The sequence below is a fragment of the Lolium rigidum genome, chromosome 4, assembly GCF_022539505.1.
Source record: "Lolium rigidum isolate FL_2022 chromosome 4, APGP_CSIRO_Lrig_0.1, whole genome shotgun sequence".
In the NCBI taxonomy this organism is placed as follows: Eukaryota; Viridiplantae; Streptophyta; class Magnoliopsida; order Poales; family Poaceae; genus Lolium; species Lolium rigidum.
The window spans coordinates 279,164,788-279,188,815 of record NC_061511.1 but is presented as its reverse complement, the minus strand read 5'-3'; the positions used below and the strand labels follow the sequence as shown (position 1 = coordinate 279,188,815).

At 49.7% G+C, this 24,028-nt stretch overlaps 1 protein-coding gene and 1 long non-coding RNA gene across 2 annotated transcripts; both read left to right on the top strand.

The window, feature by feature from the left end:
• The first annotated feature begins 3,628 nt into the window (after positions 1-3,628).
• Positions 3,629-5,419, top strand: LOC124705364. Its single transcript, XR_007003975.1, has 3 exons — positions 3,629-3,722; positions 4,642-4,699; positions 5,183-5,419. It is a non-coding gene; the product is annotated as an uncharacterized LOC124705364 (long non-coding RNA).
• An 826-nt stretch (positions 5,420-6,245) lies between these two features.
• On the top strand, positions 6,246-7,599 carry LOC124705363 (probable carboxylesterase 15). Its single transcript, XM_047237096.1, has one exon. The coding sequence runs from the start codon at positions 6,297-6,299 to the stop codon at positions 7,371-7,373; it is 1,077 nt and encodes a 358-aa protein (XP_047093052.1). The 5' UTR covers positions 6,246-6,296; the 3' UTR covers positions 7,374-7,599.
• Positions 7,600-24,028: the final 16,429 nt, after the last annotated feature.

The window sequence follows — 24,028 nt, the reverse complement described above, 5'->3', positions numbered from 1 at the left end:
CCCCTCTCAACAGTGAAGGCGGCTTACACAAATGGTTCATCAGCATACTCGGAAGAAGCCGACTATTCAAGATCTCTCTGTCAAAACTGGGCCCCTCTCAAGGAAAAAAAAATGTTCTGTTGGTTAGCCTTGAGAAATAGGTGTTGGACTGCAGACCGGAGGCAGAAAAGAGGCCTTGAAGGCTTGAACGCCTAGATAAATGTACTCTCTACGATCAGGTCCTGGAGACCATCGATGACCTCCTTGTCCAGTGCTCGTTCTCAAGAGAGGCAAAGCATGCGGCTAGATCAGATTGTAGTTACGGCACAGAAGGATTTGTTGTTGTGGAAAACTGCAAAGAAAAGAGCAGTAGGGCATGTTGCATGACTTAGGGTTAGGGAGTAGCCGTGAGTTCTATCTTGTAAAACCTCTTGCTCAATCTTAACTAAAACGACAGGCAACCTTGGCTGCCTTTTCTTGAAAAAACAAATGTATGTATCCTTTTTTTTTTGACAATCAATACCACATATATTCATAGCAACAAATAGTACATGGTAGAGATACATGAACTGACTCCAGCGATTACAAAATAAAGTCTAAAAGATAGTAACAAATCTTCGAGGTCTTCAATTTCTTCTTCCAAGACGCAATCTTGTACTCTTCTGAAGGTAGCCAAAGATAGGTAATGAACCATAGACCTGTAGATACCGATGAAAGTTCTCCCATATTTTTTTGAGCCGCAGTGCCAAGGCTGCGTGCACGCACGCAACCATTAAAGCAGTCATACAACATCGGCAAGAGTACCAACACCAGTATGTCAGGGAATAATAACCGACTAGCTTTGTCGTCGTCGATGGAGAGTCGAGAGTACGAATCACCATTGTCGAGGACGTAGCAGCCGGGACAAAAACTGCGAGAATAATCCTCCTCGCGGCAACAACGACAAAAGATCCAAAATCGATCTGGCGAAGCAAGATCCGAAGGCCCATACCTAGAAAATTGTGATTGTTCAACACCACCATTGACGACGGGAAGAAGATCTCGTCGCCGAACGAAAGGCCGAAGATCACTTATTGCAGACGATGCCATCTTCATTGAGGGGAAACCAACAAGAAGACGGCTACCAAAATTCTAACATAATCTAATGAAAACAATACTTTTATTCGAAACTCCACGCATAGATCGGGTTCCCCACTCCTCCTGACGCCGGCGAAACCGACCGGAGGAGGGGGAACCAATCTATGGAGGAGGATGAACTGGAGGTGGCTAGGATTGAGGCGGCGGCTGGCTACGGACGAGAACTAGTGGTTGGTTCTAGGGTGGGCTACAAATGTATTTATCCTGATGTGACATATCACACATACTAGCTAGTTCGGCGCGATTCAATCATTTCGCATACTTGATCTGGCCCCCCCGGCTTAGTCCAAAGGGCTAGCAAGACTGGGACTGCACTTGCCCACGCTTAATCATATCGATAAGATTCTGCGGAGATAACTAGCTGGTTTGTTACCTACTCTTTCTTGTTCTCATTTCTTGTAGCCGTTGAGAAGCAACATCTCCCGACCTGCACGAGTCTCATGGTCTTGAACCCTTGTTCAGACTCTAGATTTCGGATGCTCCCTCTTTTCTCCGAAGGTATGAGACACGTTATTTTGTCCGCAGTCAAATTTTAACATAAGGGCATCTCCGGCGCGACGTAAACGGACGCTGAGCAACTATTTGCATCCGCCGGGCAGAAAAATGCGTCTGGTACCACCTCTAGCAGCGCGACGCAAAGTGATCCGGCCGTCCACAGCGACGCAAACCTGGCCCAAATATGCGCCTAAGATGCGTCTCTGCGGACGCTGCGCGGACGCGCAAAGTGTCCGCTCGCGTCTGGCGGACGTTTCGTCTGGCCCGCCTGGCAGTGATCCAGCGTCGATGCGTCTTCTCCGCCAGTACTGGGGCCGAGGTGTCGCTTCGGCAGTCTGCGGCCGCGTAAATGACGATGCCTCGCGTGGCGCGCGGCCGTCGCCTACCACTGCGCACGAAGTAATGGTGATGGCACGCGTGCCGCAGCCGTCGCCCTGCCTCCGCTCTATATAAACAGTTGTGCGAGCATCTCATCTTCTTCCCACTAAACCCTAGCCGCCGCATAACCTCCACTGTAGCGCCGCTACCGCTCAGACTCCGCCGGAGCCACCATGAGCAGCGCCGGACGCGGCCAGGCTGCCGCGCCTCCACCTCCACCTCCCACTCCACCTCCCCCGGCCTCGAGCTCCGACGAGGAGTTCGACTCCGACGATAGCACCGACCTCCTCGATCCGTTCAGGGACGCCGCGGCCCTGGCTGAAGCGGAGAAGGAAGCAGAGGAGGAGCGGGCGCCCCATGCGGCGGTCGACACCGAGCTGGAACAGCGCAGGGTGGCGGCCGCCGCTGCCGCAGAGGACTCCGACTCCGGCATATCATGGTCTTCCGACGACCCTGATGCGCCTACCCCGGAGGAGAGGGCGGCGGAGCAGAGAGCTATAGTCGAGTCCTTCGAGACGCTCAAGGACGACGCCGCCAACCCGAGGCTGCAGTAGTGCTTGGAAGAGGACGCGGTGGCGCACCGAGCCATAGCGGCCGCACGGGAGGCGGCGGAGAAGCAGGCGAGGGAGCAACGCAACGACGGGACCAGCCCGTCAGGCAGCAAGTAGTATTTTAGGTTACTTTGTATAGTTTCTATGCTATCAAATGTATTACTATATTTGCTTTCAAATATGTTGCAAATCTAAAAATGGGTTGCTCCGGTGGACGCACACCCAGACGCAAACGGACGCGCGGACAAAATATGGCCGCGGGGCGACGTAAACAGACGCTCGAGATCACTTTTGAGCGTCCGAAATCCGTCGCCCCGAGATGCCCTAACCACTAACATACGCGAAGCAGATTTTTAGTGCTGCCATCGAGAAGCAGATTGTTCCATGCAGGACCTGACCCAGGTAAATTCAGACTTGAGATTTTCACTACGGGAAAAAGAGCCGCTGCCGTGCAACCATCGAATGCCGTGTGCTCGCGCACGGGAAAGAAATCGTTGCCGTGCAAAAAAAATTAAAACACACGGCAAAGGCGAGCGCACGGCAAAGAGGAGCTACAGCGCACGGCAAAGAGGAAGGGCACGGCAAAGAGGGCGTAGAGCGCACGGCAAAGAAAGGGTGGACGGCGAAGAAATCTTTGCCGTGCGGAAGCGCACGGCAAAGAGCTGCCCGCACGGCAAACTCCCAAGGGCGCACGGCAAAGAGCTCGTGCTCGGCAAAGACGCCGAACGTTATCCAAACGCGCATCCGCTGGCCGGCCTCGCATCCACACATCCGCTAGCTAGCTGCGCTCCTCGCCCCCGCGCCGCCGCCGCCGACTCGCCCTGCCCCCACGCCGCCGCCGCCGACTCGCCCTGCCCCCCGCGCCGCTTCCGCCGCCGACTCGCCCTGCCCCCCGTCGCGCCGCCGCCGCCGACTCGCCCTGCAGCCCGTCGCGCCACCGCCGCCGCCGCCGCCGCCCGAGCCACATCCTTCGCCGCCACCTTCTCCGCATCCACCACCCCCTCCTCCCGCGGCCTCCTCCGCCGTCCCTTCCCCGGGACCCCCGCCCCCCGCCGCGCCGTCGCCCCGATGGCCGTGTCCGCTCCCGGGTCGGCGGCCGCCGCCTCGTTCCTCGAGCGCCGCGAGTCCGAGCGCGCGCTCCACTTCGTCAAGTACCAGGGCCTCGGCAACGACTTCATCATGGTACGCCTTGTTCTCTTCCGGCTATTTTTTCCTGTTGTGTTAGGGATTCCGTGCTGTCTCCGCTGTTTTAGATGCTGTGTTTACATTACTTGCTGCTGCTGCTGATGATGATGAATCCTGGTGGAAATGCTGAACACTTGAGCTACGATATAATAGATCCCATTGATGAGCGTCTGAAGTGCAGATCGTGTCTGTACACTATTCAGTGTGGTGATCATGTATTCCAGGATCATTCATAGTATTCCATATATTCTTTTAGAAAATGGAAGATATATCACCCCTATGGTTAGCTACCCCATTTCCTGGCGCCAGACTTCTGTGCTGATCGCAGCCAATTGATACATGAGCATGGTGCCTGCATAAGAGAATGAGTCTTTGTGTGGATGTTTTAAGTTTTGACTAGATTGTTAGCTTGATAACTGTAAAGGTTTGGAAGTGTCCTTATATTTTCAGTCCTATTACCTGACGCAGCACTTTGGTCCAAGGCTATATACCATGCCAAGTAGCTGTCTTCAAGAGGGAATTAGAGTTGTCATATGTTTGTTTTCCTTTAGCTGTTCACTTGTTCTACGTTCTTTTTTGTAGACACATGTTAGTAGAAATTAATGAAAATATTTAAAAAATCTAGTGGTACAGTTTCTACTTTACCAGTTGTACCTATTACAGTTAGTAGTCAAAGTTAGTAAAGTTTGACTGCACGCTTTCTAGGAAGTCATCTTTGTTTTTTGAATAGTCAGTAGAAAGTTCCGCCTGCACATTTCATCTGTTTATCCAAAACTTATGTAAATCTCATTTAATCTTTATGTAGTTATTGACTTATTGTTGGACTGCATCTTACAGTGGTTACTGGAAATTTTATGGTATATATAGATAATCTTTTCTTTTCAATGGCCCCTAAAGTTGCATTCTCGTATTTCAGCTTTAAAATTCATACTGGTGCTGGATTAATCATTCCTGAAATACAAAATGATGGCAAGGTAAATACCTTTTAGTTTGTCTAGTCATTAACTCATGTTTATAGGTAAATTTCTTAGGCATACACCTCCATAGTTTGACATCCGCTTTACCCAATCATGAGCAAAGGTAAACTATTTTTTTCATCTCTTGCTAACCTGCGAAGGTTTGTTCCTGGTTCTACAACTGATTTCAGGAACATTCTTAATCAGCCTCAGCTCATACACCTATTGCAATTTCTTAACAACATGAAAATTTGCGCTAATATCGAAGAACCTGATTAAGTTTTCACAATTTCAGCACATATGCCAGAGGAAGCTAGTTAAGTCATAGGAATCGTATTGCACCACTAGCTACAATTTGCACAATTTCAGCGTGTTTGCAATAAGTATGATTAAGTTTCACAAGAAGTATTTTGTTCTTCTGGTCAACTTGCACAATTTCAGTATGCTCGCAAGAAAACTCAATCATCTACTTGCACAACTTATGCATCTACGAACTTGTAGGAGGACAAGGAGGTGGAGAAGGACAAGGAAGTGGAGAAGGACAAGGAAGTGGCGAAGGTTGATGTTGCTTGTGTATGAACTTGTTGTGCGACTTGGAACATTCTATGTTGGAGACTTTGTTGTTGATGTTGCTTGTATGAAATAATTATGCGACTTGGAACTATTGTATGGACATTGTTGGACTACTCGTGTATGAACTTTGTTGTTGATGATGCAAATACTCTATATATTGTGCTATATGTGTATCTGAACTGTTAAGTGTATTTGTGAATTGCATATGCAGGGATTAATGGGGAAGCAGGGAAATTCTGGAAATTTTGCACCACCTTTGCCGTGCACATGCACACGGCAAAGGCCACAGCACACGGCAAAGGCACTCTTTGCCGTGCACATGCACACGGCAAAGGCCACAGCACACGGCAAAGGCACTCTTTGCCGTGCGGACTGGAGTGGAAGCGCACGGCAAAGACAGCCGCACGGCAAAGCGGCACAGCGCACGGCAAAGGGAATCGCACGGCAAAGAGGCCACAGCGCACGGCAAAGCTGCGTCGCTCGGCAAAGCCTTTGCCGTGCGATTTTCACGCGACGCACGGCAAAGACGCGCTTTGCCAGGCGGTCTTTGCCGGCAATCTCGCTACGACGGCCGCACGGCAGCAGCACTTTGCCGAGCTGATTTGCCCCTTTGCCGTGCGTTTAGGCTGCACGGCAAAGCCCTGTTTTCCCGTAGTGTTTAGAATTGGAAATGCGTGTCTGAAACATGAGGACGACTCCTGGCTGGCCCTGCAAGTTGCAGCTAAGACGTCCAAATCATCTCGGTCGCGCTTCACAGTTCACACACACTAGTCCACTCCACGGACAACTCCTGACTTTTCTTTTGTGCACTTCGCGACGGACAATTCCCTGACATTTCCCTGCGAAACTTCCCGCCAAATCAGCAGCAAAGACGCGCGACGCGACCGACCACGCTACTCTCGCTCGCCTCTGCCTCCGGCCACCCGCCTATAAAGCGCCGCCACCATGTTGCTCCCTCATCCACCGTGCATCATACTCTCACACCGTTTAACACGAAATACACGACACGAAGTTGAGCACTAGAGCAGCAGCAACGACGACGATGGCCACCGTTGGCACCGAGTCGCAGCAGCACCAGCACCAGGCGAACGTCGTCTTGCCGGACGGTCGCAAGGTGGTGGACGAGGTGTCCGGCTGGCTGCGCGTGTTTGACGACGGCAGCATCGACCGCACGTGGACGGGGCCGCCTGAGGCTCTTCCGCTGATGCAGCGCGTGGAGCCCTATGCCGTGCCCCGCGACGGCCACACGCTCCACGACCTCCCCGGGGAGCCCGACCTCCGCGTCTACCTCCCCGAGCTCAACCCTGCAGGCGGGCGCCTCCCTGTCATCGTGCAGCTGCACGGCGGCGGCTTCTGCATCTCCGACCCGTCATGGCTCATGTACCACCACTTCTACGCGCGCCTCGCGTGCGCCGTCCCCGCCGTGGTGGTCACCGCCCAGCTCCCGCTAGCGCCAGAGCACCGTCTGCCCGCCCAGATGGACGCCGGCGTCGACGTGCTCCGCCGGCTCCGGTCCATCGTCACAGCTGACACGGGCACGCTCGAGGACCCGGCGGCCGAGCTCCTCCGCAAGGCCGCGGACGTCTCCCGGGTGTTCCTCGTCGGGGACAGCTCCGGCGGCAACCTGGTCCACCACGTGGCCGCGCGCGTCGGCGAGGATGGCGCGGACGTCTGGGCGCCGCTCCGCATCGCCGGCGGCGTCCCGATCCACCCGGGGTTCGTGCGCGCCGCGCGGAGCAGGTCGGAGCTGGAGAACACGTCGGACTCGGTGTTCTTCACGCTGGACATGGCCGACAAGTTCCTGGCCATGTCGCTCCCGGAGGGCGCCACCAAGGACCACCCGTTCACGTGCCCGATGGGCCCGAACGCGCCGCCGCTGGAGTCCGTGCCGCTGCCGCCGATGCTGGTGGCCGTGGCGGAGAAGGACCTCATCCGCGACACCAACCTCGAGTACTGCGAGGCGCTGCGCGCCGCCGGCAAGGAGGTGGACGTACTCATCAACCGCGATATGAGCCACTCCTTCTACCTCAACAAGTTCGCCGTCGACATGGACCCAACCACCGGGGAACGAGCGCAGGAGCTCATCGATGCCATCAAGAGCTTCGTTGCCCGCCACTAAATTGCAAAGCATATATCCCGCACCTGCTGTGTTGCTTATTGTGTTATGTGTTCTACCGTCAGCGTCATGTTTGTCTGCCATTAATTGAGTCGATCGACCTATGTGTGAGTTTTACGTCCATATATGCTTCTGGATTGTGCATCAATCAATCTGTTTAGTTGCTGTCTAGTCCCTATTTGGGACTGTTTGCATTTGCGTATTGCGTCCACAGTCAACCCAACTGTTTCATCCATGGGATTTGTTTAGATTTGTCTCTCAAATTTTGTGGAGCATAGCCCAACGGTTGCAAATAGCTACAAGTCTTGATTAAGGGAGGGGGGTATGGATGGCTGACTCAATCATGCCTAGCCATTTATTCTCAACCTCACCTACGGAATCCTTTGATTGACTCAATCTAGAGTTAATTCGGTTTACACAAAGATGTTAAGGTTGAAATCGTCGGCCGAATAGGGGAACTGACTCCATAATGGAATTTTCGCGTCATGACAATATGAGCCGGGTGGGCTTTGAGCTTCCTCATATCGTCATGGATCCATGACAAGATGCTCAAACCGTCAACTCGGCCATCTATGGGGTGAGGTTACTCACGAATTTGCAAACCATCAGTATCACATATTTGTGACGGTATTTTGACATTTGCTGACTAAGTCAAACCGTCAACGAAAACCGAGTATGTTGTAGTGGTAGGCAAAATGAAACGCAAGACCAATAAAAACAGTATGCATAGCCAACATTTTTGGGTGCCAAAGCAACAAAACGTCAAAATTGTGCTAAGAAAGGTAAAACATGTTTTCATTACTTCTTTGCAGTAAAATATATCATGCTGCAACACGGTAACAAACATGTTCTTACTATGATGTGCAGGTGCGTTGTTTGCAGAACATGAAGTTAGGCAGTGTTCGATAGTATTAACATCAGAAGAAATAAAAGTTTACGTGGTATATGCTCCAACAACATCGAAGATATCCAAGCAAGCATGTAAAAGAGTGTAAAAGAATGAATATTGAATAGGGTGCCACCTTGTCTTCGGAAAGGCTTAACGCCGTTCTTACCCGTAAATGGCTAATTGATACAGCGTAACTGGCCGCAGATTGTTTGGCGATCTTTCACGGTACGATATAGGAGCAGAAATACAGTTCAAGTTTTCTCTTACGCCAACACGCAACAACAATAATTCAACAAGCCAAAAACAGCACTAGCACCTCTTGCGATCGATTGGACTGGTACTAGCGATCGATTAAACTAGTAGCAGACAGGATAGAATCAAGAGCTTGGGCTACCAAAATTAGATGCAAACCAAGCAAAACAACACGTCCACCCTCACGACAAGGAAGTACGTGGATGATCCCTGATGGATCGGCAACAGACTAGACGCGACTCGATCACCTTCAATATCCTGGCAAGGAAACACAGAAACCAGATCGGTTCTCAACTAAAATCATGCGCAGAATATGGCCACCAAACCATGGCGATTTTTATTACTTCTTTGCAGTAAAATATATCATGCTGCAATGCAGTAACAAACATGTTCTTACTATGATGTGCAGGTGCGTTGTTTGCAGAACATGAAGTTAGGCTGTGTTCGACAGTATTAGTACCAGAAAAAATAAAATTTTACGTCAACAACATCGAAGATCTTCAAACAAGCATGCAAAGGAGTGTACAAGAATGAATAGGGTGCCACCTTGTCTTCGGAAAGGCTTAACGTTATTCTTACCCGTAAATGGCTAATTGATGATGTAAGTCTTAAAACAACACCTTATGTTGTCATTTTACTCGCAAAGTCTTTGAATATGCGATCATTGTAAAATTGTTCTTTTCTACATTGGAGATTTGGCTCTCTGCGTTGGCCATGATCGCGTGTTATGTCTGGCATGGAGGTCAAACCATCTTCTGAACTAGCAGAGAAGCAGTACAAACGAAATGGACAATTAAAAATATCGATCAGTTGCAAGATCAAGAGCCATAGGAAGGGTTATTGAAGAATACTTCACGCGTGAAAATGTAACTGTTGTTTCTTAATATGTTTCATGCCCAATTATAACAAAATAGTATGACACGTGACATAGTTGTTTCCTTCTTATGTACACATATTACTGCCGATTATACGAAAAAATCATTATGCAACTGTCATGATGCATAGACCCAAGCAGGAATTCCAGGTTCTTAACCCTTTATTTGGTTTAGGCGTGTCACAATCAGTTGTGGAAGACTTGGTACTTTCTACTGTCACATTTCAACTCACCCATACTTTCTTTTCGCTCTCCACTAACATTTATTCTTTTTACGGATAGCACAAATTCAACTAGACATAGAGGCAAAACATAACTGCAAAATCAAATTATCTTGATATCGAGTTATGGCCCATTAAAAATGTGATATTCCTAAGCAAACAGATGAGTAAGTACTTGTGATGCATTATACATCAATACTATTGATTTTATAGAAATGCAACCTATTAAATTATTTTCCATTATGTACCAGCAATTCATGCGGATTGTGGGAGGAGGGAGATCGTGTGACTACTGAAATTTTCTATGTATGCTACTATGTTATGTACAGTCGTATAAAATTTAATATGGTAATGAGTCATGTTTTGAACTCTTCATGATGCTATTGTAGGATAAAATCGATGATTCGAGGGGGCCCCTACGGTTGCACGGATTGTTTTGTCTACTACAAACACGCTAGACATGGTGAAAGATAAAGTTAGAGGCCTCACAAAGAACATGATATTATAAGAATTTGCATGTGCGCGATACAAATTTAATAGTTCTACTAGGTTTGGTTTTGTCCTACGGAAGGTTTCGAGACCTAGTGATTATTGAATTTTTCTATCATTTGTAAAACATTTTGTCACTACGTGTCTCCGTCAGACACTCAAGCTGACAGCGGCCGGCAGCCAACCGAGCATCTTGGCGAGGTCTCGGCGAGGGCACGAGCCGACGAGGAGAAGGCCAGGAGGCCAGGAGGGGGGGATAGACCTGCAGGAGGCCAGGAGGATGGACGCGGTGAGCTGGCAAGGGAGCGAGCCAGCGAGGTCGCAAGGAGAAGGGGATCGAGCGTCGGCGAGGTCACGAGGAGAAGGGGATCGACCGCCGGCAAGGACTAGAGCCTAGAGGAGGGGGGTCGACCGCGATAATGGAGCTTCCCCGGTCAACATGTTAGCAAAGGGGTCATTAATGGTCGTGTGTTTTCCGGTTTCATTTGGATAACCAAATCTGAAAATTTGGGGTAGTAAAAAAAAGTCTAAAATTCTCAGTGGGCCACGTCCCAACCGGCCCACCCAATGTGTCCGCCGATGGGGGACGTAGCTCATCCCTTTTCTTTCATTTAACCATTGTCGTAGCACCGAGATTAACTCAATGCTCCACTTAGTTATATAAGTAAGAACTTCTTTTTTGTTTGTTCTATTCTGAACTCGTTCAGAATGTAATCTAGGAAATTAATTCGACTTAATATTTATTAAACGTATCGATCTATCTTGGTAGACTTTTAATGTTAGATGTTCAATTTCATCCATATAATATTTACTAACTTAAATAATCATTAATACCACCTACAACATTCACAATATGTGATCTATATATAAGAATGTTGTTAAACTCCCACTCAAATATGTCAGTAACATATAAGACCAAGAAACTCACTTAGCTCCCACTCAAAATGTGTCATCTACATATAAGATTAGAAAATCTATTTAGCTCCCACTTAGTTTCTTGTAAATGAAGGCCTTCTCGATATCTTGGGTAATTCCAAAATTCTTCGATCATCCATAAAATCGAGAATTCCAGCTACTACACAGTAGCGTCCATATGATTGACAAAACCTGTTTGTTGTACCAATTACAATCCTTTTCAATACAGATGTTCAAGGGGATGTAGTTTTGAAAATGTGTCATCAATTATTAAAATTGTAGTAACTGCTAGTTATAACCTAATGAATCAAGTACCCCTACATATTTGTAGTCAAAACATTCTTCGTGACAAATCGAGCTTTATGTCTTTCTCGAACTTCCATTTCTTCCTTGTAGTTATTGGGAAGATCAAGTAACATATTTACTTGATAAGATCAAGGAACATTTACTTTGTAATCTTAAATGTAACTTAATATAGGATTGCATCACTCTTAAGTCATTTCTCGTACTTAGGTCCACCATCACATCTTTGTAGTTCGTAAGCATATCTTGTCCCATGACAAGTGAATCATGAATATTATTCGGACAAGAGGCAAAATATATTCTTGAATCCTACTTTCTTTAGTAAAAACTTTAATTGTGATGCCATGATCATTATCATTAATCTCTCCTCTATTTGTAGAGTTTTGGTTCTGGAATACATTCCGTTGCGCCACTCGACATTTGGAGGTAAGGTCAACAACCATGGTTTAGCTTTTACTTCAATCAACACCTTTATGTAGAAAATCTTTCTTATAAACACCATCTGCCACATGTGGCTTGTGAAGATTCTGTCACGACACGTCACAATGCTTATTGGTGGTCCACAAAGCTTGAAGATGTTGTCGATAAGGCTTGAGCGATGGAGTGGACAGAGTAAGGATGGGATAGAGGGATGAAATGTGTTGATTTAGTCATTCTATCCACCACGACTAGAATGACTACTGTGCCTGGTGGTTTTGGGAGTCTCTCAATGAAATCCATAGTGATGTGCCACCAGGCCATGTCAGGATGATCCAATGGCTTCAGCAACCTTGGATATTGGCGGTACTTCGCTTTAGCTCGCTAACAAATTGGACACTCTGCGATGAACTTTTATGTGTCCTTTAATCCTGGCCAATAGAACAAACACTTGATGTGTTGATAACTAGCCACGATTCCTGAATGGCCTCCAATTGCTGAATCGTGGAGGGATTCTAGCAGATGTTGCCTATGGGTTTCATCCTTCCCTATGTATTTGTGGCCTTTGTAGCGTAGAACTCCAAGTTTTAGAGCGTAGGATGGCTCTGATGTAGGGGTTACTGTCAACTTCTGGAGTTGTTCTTAACATTGTGGATCCTGGGTGTCGCTCAGCTCAATAGCTTCTATCCAGGAGGGAGTGATGACAATTATGGCATGTAAGTGAGAATGCTTCCTGCTCAAGGCATCATCAGCTCTGTTCTCCTTACCCTTCCTGTAGTCAATGGAATAGTTAAACTCAAGGAGTTTGAGGAGGAGTTTATGTTGAATGCCTTCTGCCACCTTTTATTCAGTTATGAATTTCAAACTCTTTTGATCTGTAACTCGCTCCCCAAGAAGTAGTGTCGCCAGTGTTTTGAATCCTCTAGAATAGAAAGGGCTTCCATGTCATATGTCGACAGAGCCACCGATCTTAGTCCCAATGCTTTGATAAAATATGAAAGGGGTCTGCCCTTCTGCATGAGGACAACTCCCAATCCCGTTTAACTAGCATCAGTCTCCATGACAAAAGGTAGAGAGAAATGTAGCAAGGACATAACAGGGGCAGTTACTGAGCTGGTCTTGAGTTGTTCAAATGCAACTGATTGAGATGCAGTCCAGTCGAAAGAATCTTTCTTGAACATATCGCGGAGGGGACGACATATCAACCCAAAGGTCTTAACAAAACAGCGGTAATAGCCGGCAAGGCCTAAGAAGCCACGTAGTTGGGTTTTTTTGTGAGGAGTGGGCCAATTTTTTAGTGCTTCTATCTTCTTAGGGTCCGTAGAAACACTAGAAGATTAAATGATATGGCCGAGGTACCCGACCTGGCCTTCTGCAAAGGAACATTTCTTCAGGTTGGCAAACAACTTTTCTGTTCTAAGATTTTCTAGTACCAACCTTAAGTGATGTAGATGATCAGATTTTATTTTGCTGTAAACTAATATGTCATCAAAGAAAACCAAGAGAAACTTGTGGATATAATCGTCAAACAGCTGATTCATCAAGGCCGGAAAGGTGGCAAGCACATTGGTCAGCCCAAAAGGCATGACCAAATACTCAAAATGATGAAAATATGAGCTAAAGGTCGTCTAGTGAATATCCTCACTTTTCACCTTATCTGGTGATAGCCTAATCGAAGGTCGAGCGTGCTAAAAAGCTGGGCGCCATTAAGCTCATCAAGCAAGTCTTCAATTTGTCCTTGACAATCATAGTATTTAGACGTCGATAATCGATGCACAGCCTCCATCACTAGTGGAAAACGGGGCAATAGGCCCGGTCCATTTGGGCCTTTAGACCCGGTTCCCGAACCGGGACCAACTAGTCCCGGTTCAAAGATAAACCGGGCCTAAAGGCCTCGACACGTGGTGCGGCCAGGGAGCTCGCGGTGGAAGGCCTTTGGTCCCGGTTCGTGGTACGAACCGGGCCTAGGTTCCTCTGCCGCGGCAGAGAAGTGCTATTTCTCTGCCGCGGCACAGGTTTAGGCTGTACCAGCGTTTCTCTACGCGGCAGAGAAACAGGGCGTTTCTCTGCCACGGCAGAGTTTCAGCAATGCATATATATCATTCAAGAAACCACAAAAAATCGTCATGAATATATATAGACATCGTCAACAGTACACGACATCGTCAACAGTACACGTAATGCATGCATATTTACAATACAACATGTCCTCGACGGATTTCGTTCCCCATCACGATCCGCCGATAGTGCTCTCCACCTGGGGTAAGGACCTCGGTAATAAATAATCCCGCGATTTCCTCTTGAATTGCTTTTATTTGATCCGCTGTTATGAGAGTGTCCCGAAGGCGTCTCATCTATATTTAAAAAAGGAGATCAATATATGAATGGAACTCAATACAATAGATGGTACTAATTAAGATTAATTGTGAAAATTTGTTATCGTACACGAGTGTGGTGTATTTGGGGGTCCCCACCACCCTTGGGACAGGACATGTCACGCATGAAGGTGCAGACGTAGTATCCACATAAGTTATTTCCTTGTTCCTGCCTCATACACTTTACGAAAAAATAGTTCGATCAAACTAATAATCAAGCATCGTATTGAAAGTAAATATCATATATAAAGTTTCACGGACATAGCTATATATATAGTACTACTTACGGGGTAATCTCTAAATGTAAGCTCCGGTTTCCATTCACCCGGAGCAGTATTGATGAACCATTTCCAAGCCCTGCCCGGCAAAAAATAATGAGTAAATGAGTAATTGATTAGTTGATGATATCTTCGAATTAGAGCGAGATGAAGATGCCAATACGAAATTGATTGAAACTACCTCCGGAGGATGGCAGCCATGTCCGCCCATTCCGCATATTCTTTACGTTTCGAGTCCATGACGTTTACGACTCCAAGTTGAAGATCAATGATTAGGAGAATAAAGTGGAAACTGCACAAGCATAGCTCAATGATTACGAGAATAAAGTGGAAGGTGCACAAGCATAATGTATGTTATATATAACACTCACTTGAAGTTGTAGGGAAAGAATATATCCTCTTTGTCCGCTTGCTTCTCTAAAAACATTACGATGTTGTCCTCTCGTGTCCTTGGAGTACTCGTCAAACCGTAACTTCATGAACCGTGTTTGGGTCTATGAACCCCAGCGGTAGGAGCTTGCCTCTTTTGTATTCCAGCTTCTTCATTCTGCATAATTAAATGTATAGCGTACACAAAGGATAATTGTTAGTGCAAATGAATGAGCTACAAACTTAATTACACAAATAAATCACTTACAGGCAGTAGCAACTGATAACAGCTTTGTCGAGGGCGTCTTGATTGAATAACTGAAACAGTTCTTCTATCTCAAGGTTTATCTCGTCTTCCCCCCGGAAGTAATGCTCATCTCTAAGATACACCGTGAGGTAGCTTTCACTTCTTCGACAGGCTTTCAGGTACCATTCATGCAACCTTCGCATCCGAGTCCCTAGACGCGCGAGCTCGCCGAGGTTTGACGAGATCTTTTCCGTATCTATACGTGTTTACCACTTGAGCCGTTGGATAGTAATCTTCGTACTCAACCGATGCTCCCTGAGCTCTAGCCGCCCGTTCGATCATCGATGTCGTCTCCGGATCATGATATGGCTCCACGATGAAGTGGGGTGCGGCTCAGAATGTCCTCGCTGTCCAAGCCGGGCGACTTTTTTGCTTCTTTGCTCGCTCTAGAGGACTGTCCAAGAGAGCGGTCATAATCAGCTCTCGGCTCGGGTCTCTTCATTCTCGTCTCGGCAAAGTGCTTCACCGTGCGCGGTCGAATAAACACCTTCTTCGGCGCAAGAAACGCCTTTTGCTCTTCGATCTGCTCATGTGGTAACAACTCCGGAGTCTGTGCCCTCATTGGAGTTGATGATCTCTTCGGAGCCGTAGGAGGTGCCGCGGACAGCTTCCTCTTTGCTTAAGTGGAGGCGGCGGAGTCTCCGACGAGGAGGAGGAGGAGGCGGCGGAGTATTTTCACGCGGAGCGAGACTGGTCATGGATAGGGGAATCATCATCGCGCACGGGAGAATCATCACGCGGAGGAGACTCGGGTGGCGGAGGAGGCGGAGGTGGCATGCTTGTTGGCTTCTCACCTGGAAACACAATGTTCTCCTTCCGCCATTGCACGGTGGTTCTACGGGCTTCTCCCAGTTCTTTGATTTCCCCATCTTCACCTGCAGGGTGCTCAAGCACCAACCCCTCATAAGCTCTCATCACTTCATCCACCATCACAACAGCAAAGTCGTCTTGGACCGAACGGCAATGGTAAGACCTTGTAGGTAAGAGGATGCCGACCGCCGCCTTGAAGGATAGGTTGAAAACTTTAACATGCAGCTCACAAGGACGGCTCTCAGTGAGATCATCCACGGGGGGGTAGCAAGGAGGCTCGACCACCTGGTCATCATCATCATCATTATCCACCTGTCGAGAGGAAGCCACGCTGCTTTTCCGGTGTGGTTGAGATTGCGAGCGGGGCGATGGCATTGAGCAATGCGGGATCTACAGCCTGCCCCCGAGCCATCCGAGATGTAAGTACTTGGGTTACCATGGTTAATTGGGCTTTCATGGTGCTCATACCCTCCTCTAAGTTAGCCGGGCGGTCTGTTTCCCTTGCCTTCCTCCTCTCATGGCTTTTATCGGGAAATCTCTTCCTTTCCGCAGGAAAGCCATACTTCCACGGAACGGAGCCTTCGTGCCTCGTGTTCGTCCGCCGTGTTCTTTGTTCCCAAGGGCGCGTGTCAGCTCATCGTTCTCTCTTTCGGGCTGGAACAACCCCGCCTCCACGTCCCTATGTGCTCTTTCCAGGGCATCAATGGGAACCTTCAGATGAGCTTTCTTATAGATGCACTTCCCTGTTTCTGGATCCAACGTTCCCCCAATCCCGTAGAACCACTCCTTGCACCGTTCGATCCAACCGTGTGTCCCTAATCTGATCCCTTTATCGGTCGGTTCCGCCTCAGCTGCTTGCCACTTTGGACGGTTAGCCACTGTATCCACCTGGACCCGGAATTTGGTGATATAGCTTCAACGCAGCATTTGCCTTATTTATTTCCGACCTTCTCTTAAATTCTTCCGACTCCGTGCTGTACTTCACGAATTCTTCCCGGTGAGTTTTTACCTTCTCATTGTCCGGAGTCTTCTTTATCTTGATAAGGCGGCGCAATCTTTTCTTGTGGCTCTTGAATAGTTCGGCCATCTTCTTCTTGCCAAACTCGCGGAGGGCCTGCTCCATCTTGGCCTTTTCAGCGTCACCCCCTCTTCGGGTACTATGTTGAAATGTGACATGAGCTTGTCCATAATGCTGTTTTTGGCTACATCATCGATATAAAGACCTTGACCTTCTTCCTCTGCAGACAGCACTAGTCCCTTCGGCTTGTGCCATTCTCGAACGGTGATCGGGACGTGGTCCCTAACAAGCACTCCGCATTGAGCTATAAATGCCTTTGCACCTTTCTCTGGAGCAATCGGTTTACCATCCTTTTCGATGTGGGTGATGTCGTGCCTAACACCGTCATCCAACTTTTTGGCCGGGCCTCGCTTCCTCGACTTTACAGAAGAAGTGCTCGATCCGGAGGGCTAAAAAGAAATAATTCATAGTCAGTACAATTTAATTAGTTAATGCATCTAGTCGATCAACAGCGGCTTAATTAGTTTATATACCTCGGTGATAACTACAGTTCGGGAGCCATTATGATGATCTTGTTCCTCACCGGCGCCACTAGGATCTTCTTCCTCAATATTCTCCGCTCCCTCACCGGAGTCATTCAAATAAGTTGCGGTGACATCGTCACCGCCATCATCTGGAATAACGTCGTCGTCGCGATCATCCAGAGTACCGTGGGCTATGAGGTTCTCCATGAAATTTTCTTGAATTTCATCTCTGTCCATGCTTTCTACAACGACCTGCAAGCTATACATATATAGGAACCATCATATGATCAAATTAAGGATAATGCAGAAAACTGAAAATGGAGTTACATATGTAGTTCTTAACTAAGGATCGATAATATAGTGCTAAAAGCAGATAGTGCGATTACATGCATACATAGATCGGGTTCATGTTTATTTAACCCTAATACGTATCAATCACTACTACAACCACTCAACCGCGCCGACCGGGTCCTAGAGGGCGCCGACCGGGTCCTGAGCCGCGCTGGGTGTGCCCCCAAAGCCACGGAACAACAACGGGAGCATAGCTAACATGAGATCCCCGCATAACGCTCCATCCGGTCCTATACATGCTGTCTAACGCGTACATGTAACGGCGAACGTGCTCGTCCTCCGCCGCAATGCGCTGAGCTACCTCCTCCGGCGGGGCCGGCTCCCTCTGAAACGACCGTGGCCCATAAGACCTCCACCAAAGAATATCCGGGTCGACAACGGGACCCGGATTCCGCACCAAGGTGCGCGACCCGAAGCTAAGACCTCCCGGTGCCACCCCGGCGGAGCCCGGTCCCGGACCTCCCCCATCTGCTCCATCTCCTCTAGAAGAGTCAGACCACGGCGCGGCGGCTGTCGCGGCATCGTAGCTACGAAAACAAATCATATATGTACTAATATAAATAAAAAACATGATATTGTGCTAAATAAAAACTTCACTACTTTTGTACTAACACCGCGTTCCACGACCCCGGATCGATCGATCCGGATCGGGGGTCGGGAACGACAGCGGGAGCGGTAGCGGGAATTGGATGACCCTGTTTTGGGGGCGTCGGCAGGGGTGCCGGCAGTACCGGCACCGCCACGGACTCGGCGCTCCTCCTCGCTCGCTCTTTCTCTATTTCGCGACCCTAAGTCTATGTCGCGGCGGCACCGCTACGGACTCGGCACCGCCACGGTCTAAGTCGTCGGCACGCGTGGGGGTGGCGCCGACACAAATGAATCTATTTTGTAACTTTTCTAACTTTTTTCTAACTAATTTTACTAATTTTTTTCTAACTAATTTTACTAACACTAACTAACTAATTTTCTAACTTTTCTCTAACTAATTTTACTAACACTAACTAACTAATTTTACTAACACACTAACTAATTTTACTAACACACTAACACATTAACTAATTTTACTAACACACTAATTTTACTAACACACTAATTTTACTAACACACTAACTAATTTTACTAACACACTAATTTTAACTAAATTTTCACTAAAACTAACTACACTATAATCTAACAAATGAAAAAAAAAAATCGCCGGAGGAGGCTTACCGGCGGAGGGAGAGGCGCGGTGGCGGCGGGGTCGGCGGCGGCGATGGCGGCGGACGGCGAGGAGAGGCGGAGGCGGGCGCGGCGGAGGCGGGCGCGGTGGCGGCGGACGAAGAGGAGTGGCGGCGGACGGCGAGGAGTGGCGGAGGTGGCCGACGTGCGCGCGCGGGGGAGAGAGAGGAGGGCGGGGATGGTGCGTACGGCGCGGGTGGCGGCGGCGGCAATGGCGCAAGGGAGGGCGGCGGCGATGGCGCGCGGCGGCAGCAGCAGCGATGGCGCGCGGGAGTTGGGCAGCCTGGCGGCGTGGTTTGCGTCGTCTCCGCGGGATTGATCTCCGCGGAGACGATGCGGCATCAGTTATATTCCCCCCCCCCCCTTTGGACCCGGTGCGTTTTACAAACCGGGACCAAAGGCCCCCCTTTGGACCCGGTTTGTAATACAAACCGGGACTAAAGGCCATTTTTGCTGCGTTTTCGCTGCGCGCGCAAAAAAGGCCTTTAGTCCCGGTTTGTATTACAAACCGGGTCCAAAGGCCAATTTTTTTAAAAAAATTTCATTCCCGCCTTATTTCAAATAAAAAAAAACACGTACTGGCCACCGCCGCCACCGCCACCGCCGTGTACTGGCCACCGCCGCCACCGCCACCGCCGTGTACTGGCCACCGCCGCCACCGCCACCGCCGTGTACTGGCCACCGCCACCGCCGTGTACTGGCCACCGCCACCGCCGCCGCCGCCATGTACTGGCCACCGCCACCGCCGTGTACTGGCCACCGCCGCCACCGCCACCGCCGTGTACTGGCCACCGTCACCGCCGTGTACTGGCCACCGCCACCGCCGTGTACCGGCCACCACCGCCACCGCCACCGCCGTGTACTGCCACCACCGCCACCGCCATGTACTGGCCACCGCCGCCACCGCCACCGCCGTGTACTGGCCACCGCCGCCACCGCCACCGCCGTGTACTGGCCACCGCCACCGCCGCCGCCGCCATGTACTGGCCACCGCCACCGCCGCCATGTACTGGCCACCGCCACCGCCGTGTACTGGCCACCGCCACCGCCGCCGCAGCCATGTACTGGCCACCGCCACCGCCGTGTACTGGCCACCGCCGCCGTGCCACACGTGTCCCTTCCCCGTGCCACGTGTCCCTCCACCGTGCCACACGTGTCGCTTACCCGTCGACGCCGTCGTGCGACGTGTAGCCACCGCTTCCACGTGCCTCGCCCCGCCGACGCCGGCGTGCGACGTGTGTAGCCGTGGCTTACACGTGCCATGCCCCGCGTGCGCTATATAGAGCGACGAGTGCGGGCGCAACCAGACGTCGCCACCGCCTCCGCTCATTCATCTCCAGGATGCCTCCACGTCGTTGAGGGGCGTCCGTTTTCCGTGGTGTTCGAGTGCGTCCGAGCGGTAGGTTCACCGCCGAGATACGCGCCGGTGGCTTCCGCCTCACCCTCGGCACGTACAACACGCCGGAGCTGGCGGCGCGCGCTTACGACGCGGCGGTGTGGCGCTTTCGGCGGCCAGGGCGAGACATGAACTTCCCGGATGTTGAATCGCTAGAGGAGGCGGAGTTCCTCGCGCCGCCGCCGTGCCTCGTCGACGACGAGGACCATCGCCGGCACCGCCAGGTGCAGCGCAGAATCGCCATCGCCGAGCGCGACGAGCAGTTGATGCGCCAGTGGAGGGCGCAGTTCCCCAACGATGCCGACAACACCGACGTGTTCTTTGCTAACCTTAGGGCACAACGCAGGTCCGACAGGCGCCACCGTCGGGCCGTCGCCGCCTTCGAGCTCGAGAACCCGAATACAACTTGGACCGAAAACGACCCTCGGTGGGAGGACATTTGGACGGAGACAACCTCCGACGACGAGTAGAGACTAGACTAGTAATTTATCTATTTTATTGTAATTTCAATAAAGTCGATGTCGGTTGGTTTTGTTCAATAAAGTGGTTGACACGAAATTTATTACGATTGAACTGAAATTAAAGTACGAGCTCCTCGGAGAAAAGTTTCCCGCCACATACATGGAATTAAAGTACGTAGCTCAACCGAAAATTAATTAAGATACATCACCAGATTCGACTGTTCTAGTCATTCGGTCATACTCGTGCCTAGCCCTATAGTACTCGCCACTGTAGTCGTCGTAGTCGCCGTCATCATCGTCGCTGGCATCGGGGTCGCGGTAGTCGAACCTCGACGGGAGAGCACGCGTGGGCTGGGACTGAGGGTAGCGCAGGCGGGGGCCACGGTAGGCCATGACGCCATGGAGAGTCCGGCCGCACCACCACAGCCGACGGCCGGCCTCGTTGAAGTCCGAAGGAGGCGGGCCGCCCTCCTCGTGCCTGGCAAGCGCCCTCTCACGCCGATTGATTAAGAAGCTTTCCCAAGTCGGGAAGTAGTCGGGATGCCACTGGGGATTCCTCCGCTGCTCTGGCGTGAGCTCGAAGTAGTAGTGGTTCGTGATGGACATCTCGCGCGCCACACCTAGAGGGACAGGAGGGACCGGTACGCCTCCGACGCTCAGCAACCAGCCGGTCGGGACACGGTAGCCCGGCGGGCAGGGGTAGTTCGACGCGCAAAGCGCCTCCGCCTCCCGGAGGGTTAGAGATACGATGGAAGCCATGGGACAGAGTGATGAGGTTTGCGGATATGAGTCTAGATGTGATATGTAAATGGAGGCCAAGCCTACATATATATATAGTGAAAAAATTGGCGGGAGGACAGAGGCGGGAAGCAGTGGAAAGCGCGGGAAGAAAAATAGGCGGGAACGCAGTGGAAAGCGCGGGAAGAAAAATAGGCGGGAACGCAGTGGCACCGAAAACATTAGTCTCGTCTGGTGGGTACAACCGGGAGTAAAGATCATTTTTTTGTCATATCTAACAAAAGTGTCGGTGGGATAAAGACGTGTGGGTAACCTTTAGTCTCGGATGGTGGGTACAACCGGGACGAAAGATCCTTTTTTTGTCATCTAACAAAACGCGTCGGTGGGATAAAGACGTGTGGGTAACCTTTAGTCCCGGCTGGTGGGTACAACCGGGACGAAAGATCCTTTTTTTGTCATCTAACAAAACCGTCGGTGGGATAAGGACGTGTGGGTAACCTTTAGTCCCGGCTGGTGGGTACAACCGGGACTAAAGATCCTTTTTGTCATCTAACAAAACTGTCGGTGGGATAAGGACGTGTGGGTAACCTTTAGTCCCGGCTGGTGGGTACAACCGGGACTAAAGATGTCGGCAGGATAAGAACGCATGGGTGGACGCACTGCTCGATGAGATAAAGCATGTAGCGCACGACGCCCTGTCGAGTAGAAGCGGTCGCTGTGCCTATAAAAGGAGCATCGATACGGCTTGCCAAGCGAGATCAACAAGCCAAGCAGAGATTCATTCCCATGGATTGGAAAATCTCCTGTGGCGCAGCTTCTCGAAGATGTTGTTGGTGCACACGCCCTACGGCATCTTCGGAAGCTGCGCCTCGGAATTTTTCCCTGCAAGCCCGTGAACGACTACATCTCCTCTAACGAGTGTTGGGGAAAGGGTTGGGAAATCTCCCGTGGCGCAACTTCTCGAAGATGTCGTTGGTGCACAAGCCTTACGGCATCTTCGGAAGTTGCTCCTCGGAATTTTTTCCTGCAAGCCCCTGAACGACTACATCTCCTCTAATAGTGTTGGGGAAAGGGTTGGGAAATCTCCGTGGCGCGAGTTTCTCGAAGATGTTGTTGGTGCACATGCCCTACGGCATCTTCGGAAACTGCGCCTCGGAATTTTTCCCCTGCAAACCCGTGAACGACTACATCTCCTCTATATATATGGTACAAAAAGCCAACCACATCTCCACTTTTCATATCTTACATACTGTTAAATGATTACACAAAAATAAATGGGAAATTGATTGCCATGTTGAGATACTCATTTGTGCCATGGAGCATCTTCATCATTTAATCTTCTTCGGCCTTAACCATGGAGCATCTTCATCATTTAACTTGATGCTTGGATCAATGTTCACTCGAAGGGTGGAATTTCATCAAACTTATTATAATCTTCCGACATGTCCGTCTTGTCCTCCACTCCCACGATGTTTCTTTTTCCGTGAAAGAACTATGTGGCGCTTTGGCTCATCGTTTGATGTATTTGTTTCCTTATGTTTCCTTTTTCTTGGTTTGCTAGACATATCCTTCACATAGAAAACCTGGGCCACATCCTTGGCTAGGACGAATGGTTCGTCTCTATACCCAAGATTGTTGAGATCCACCGTTGTCATTCCATACAACTTGTCTACCCGAACCCCGCCTCCTGTTTTGTTGACCCATTTGCACCTAAACAAAGGGACCTTAAAAGAAGGTCCATACTCAAGTTCCCGGATATCCTCTATGTAACCATAATATGTGTCATTTGGGCCTTCATTCATTATTGCATCAAAGCGGACACCACTCGTTTTGGTTGGTGCTCTTTTTATCTTGGGCGATCGTGTAAAATGTATTCCCATTTATCTCGTACCCTTGGAAAGTCACTACGGTCGAAGATGGTGTCCGGGCCAGCAAGTACAGCTGATCTTCAATATCTTTGTTATTCGGGAGATGTTTTTGCAACCAACCGCCGAAAGTCGACATGTGTTCACGTCTAATCCAATCGTTCGACCGCCCGGGTTCGGGAGCGTAGAAAGTTCTTGTGGTCACCGATATACGGAGCCACCATGGTGGAACTTTGTAGAACCGTGTAGTGTGCTTGAGTCAAAGAAATCCCGTCCCTACATATCATTGATTTCCTTCCTAGCGTGCCTTTTCCACTTAGTCTCCCTTCATGCCGCGATTCAGGAACACCAATCGGCTTAAGGTCGGGAATAAAGTCAACACGGAATTCAATGACCTCCTCTGTTCCATAGCCCTTGGAGATGCTTCCTTCCGGCCTAGCACGGTTATGAACATATTTCTTCAAGACTCCCATGAACCTCCGGAAGGGGAACATATTGTGTAGAAACACGGGACCGAGAATGGAAATCTCATCGACCAGGTGAACGAGGAGATGTGTCATAATATTGAAGAAGGATGGTGGGAACACC

Bases quoted from the DNA above. Each gene is read 5' to 3' on its own strand.
- LOC124705363 (XM_047237096.1), top strand. From the start codon at position 6,297: ATGGCCACCGTTGGCACCGAGTCGCAGCAGCACCAGCACCAGGCGAAC.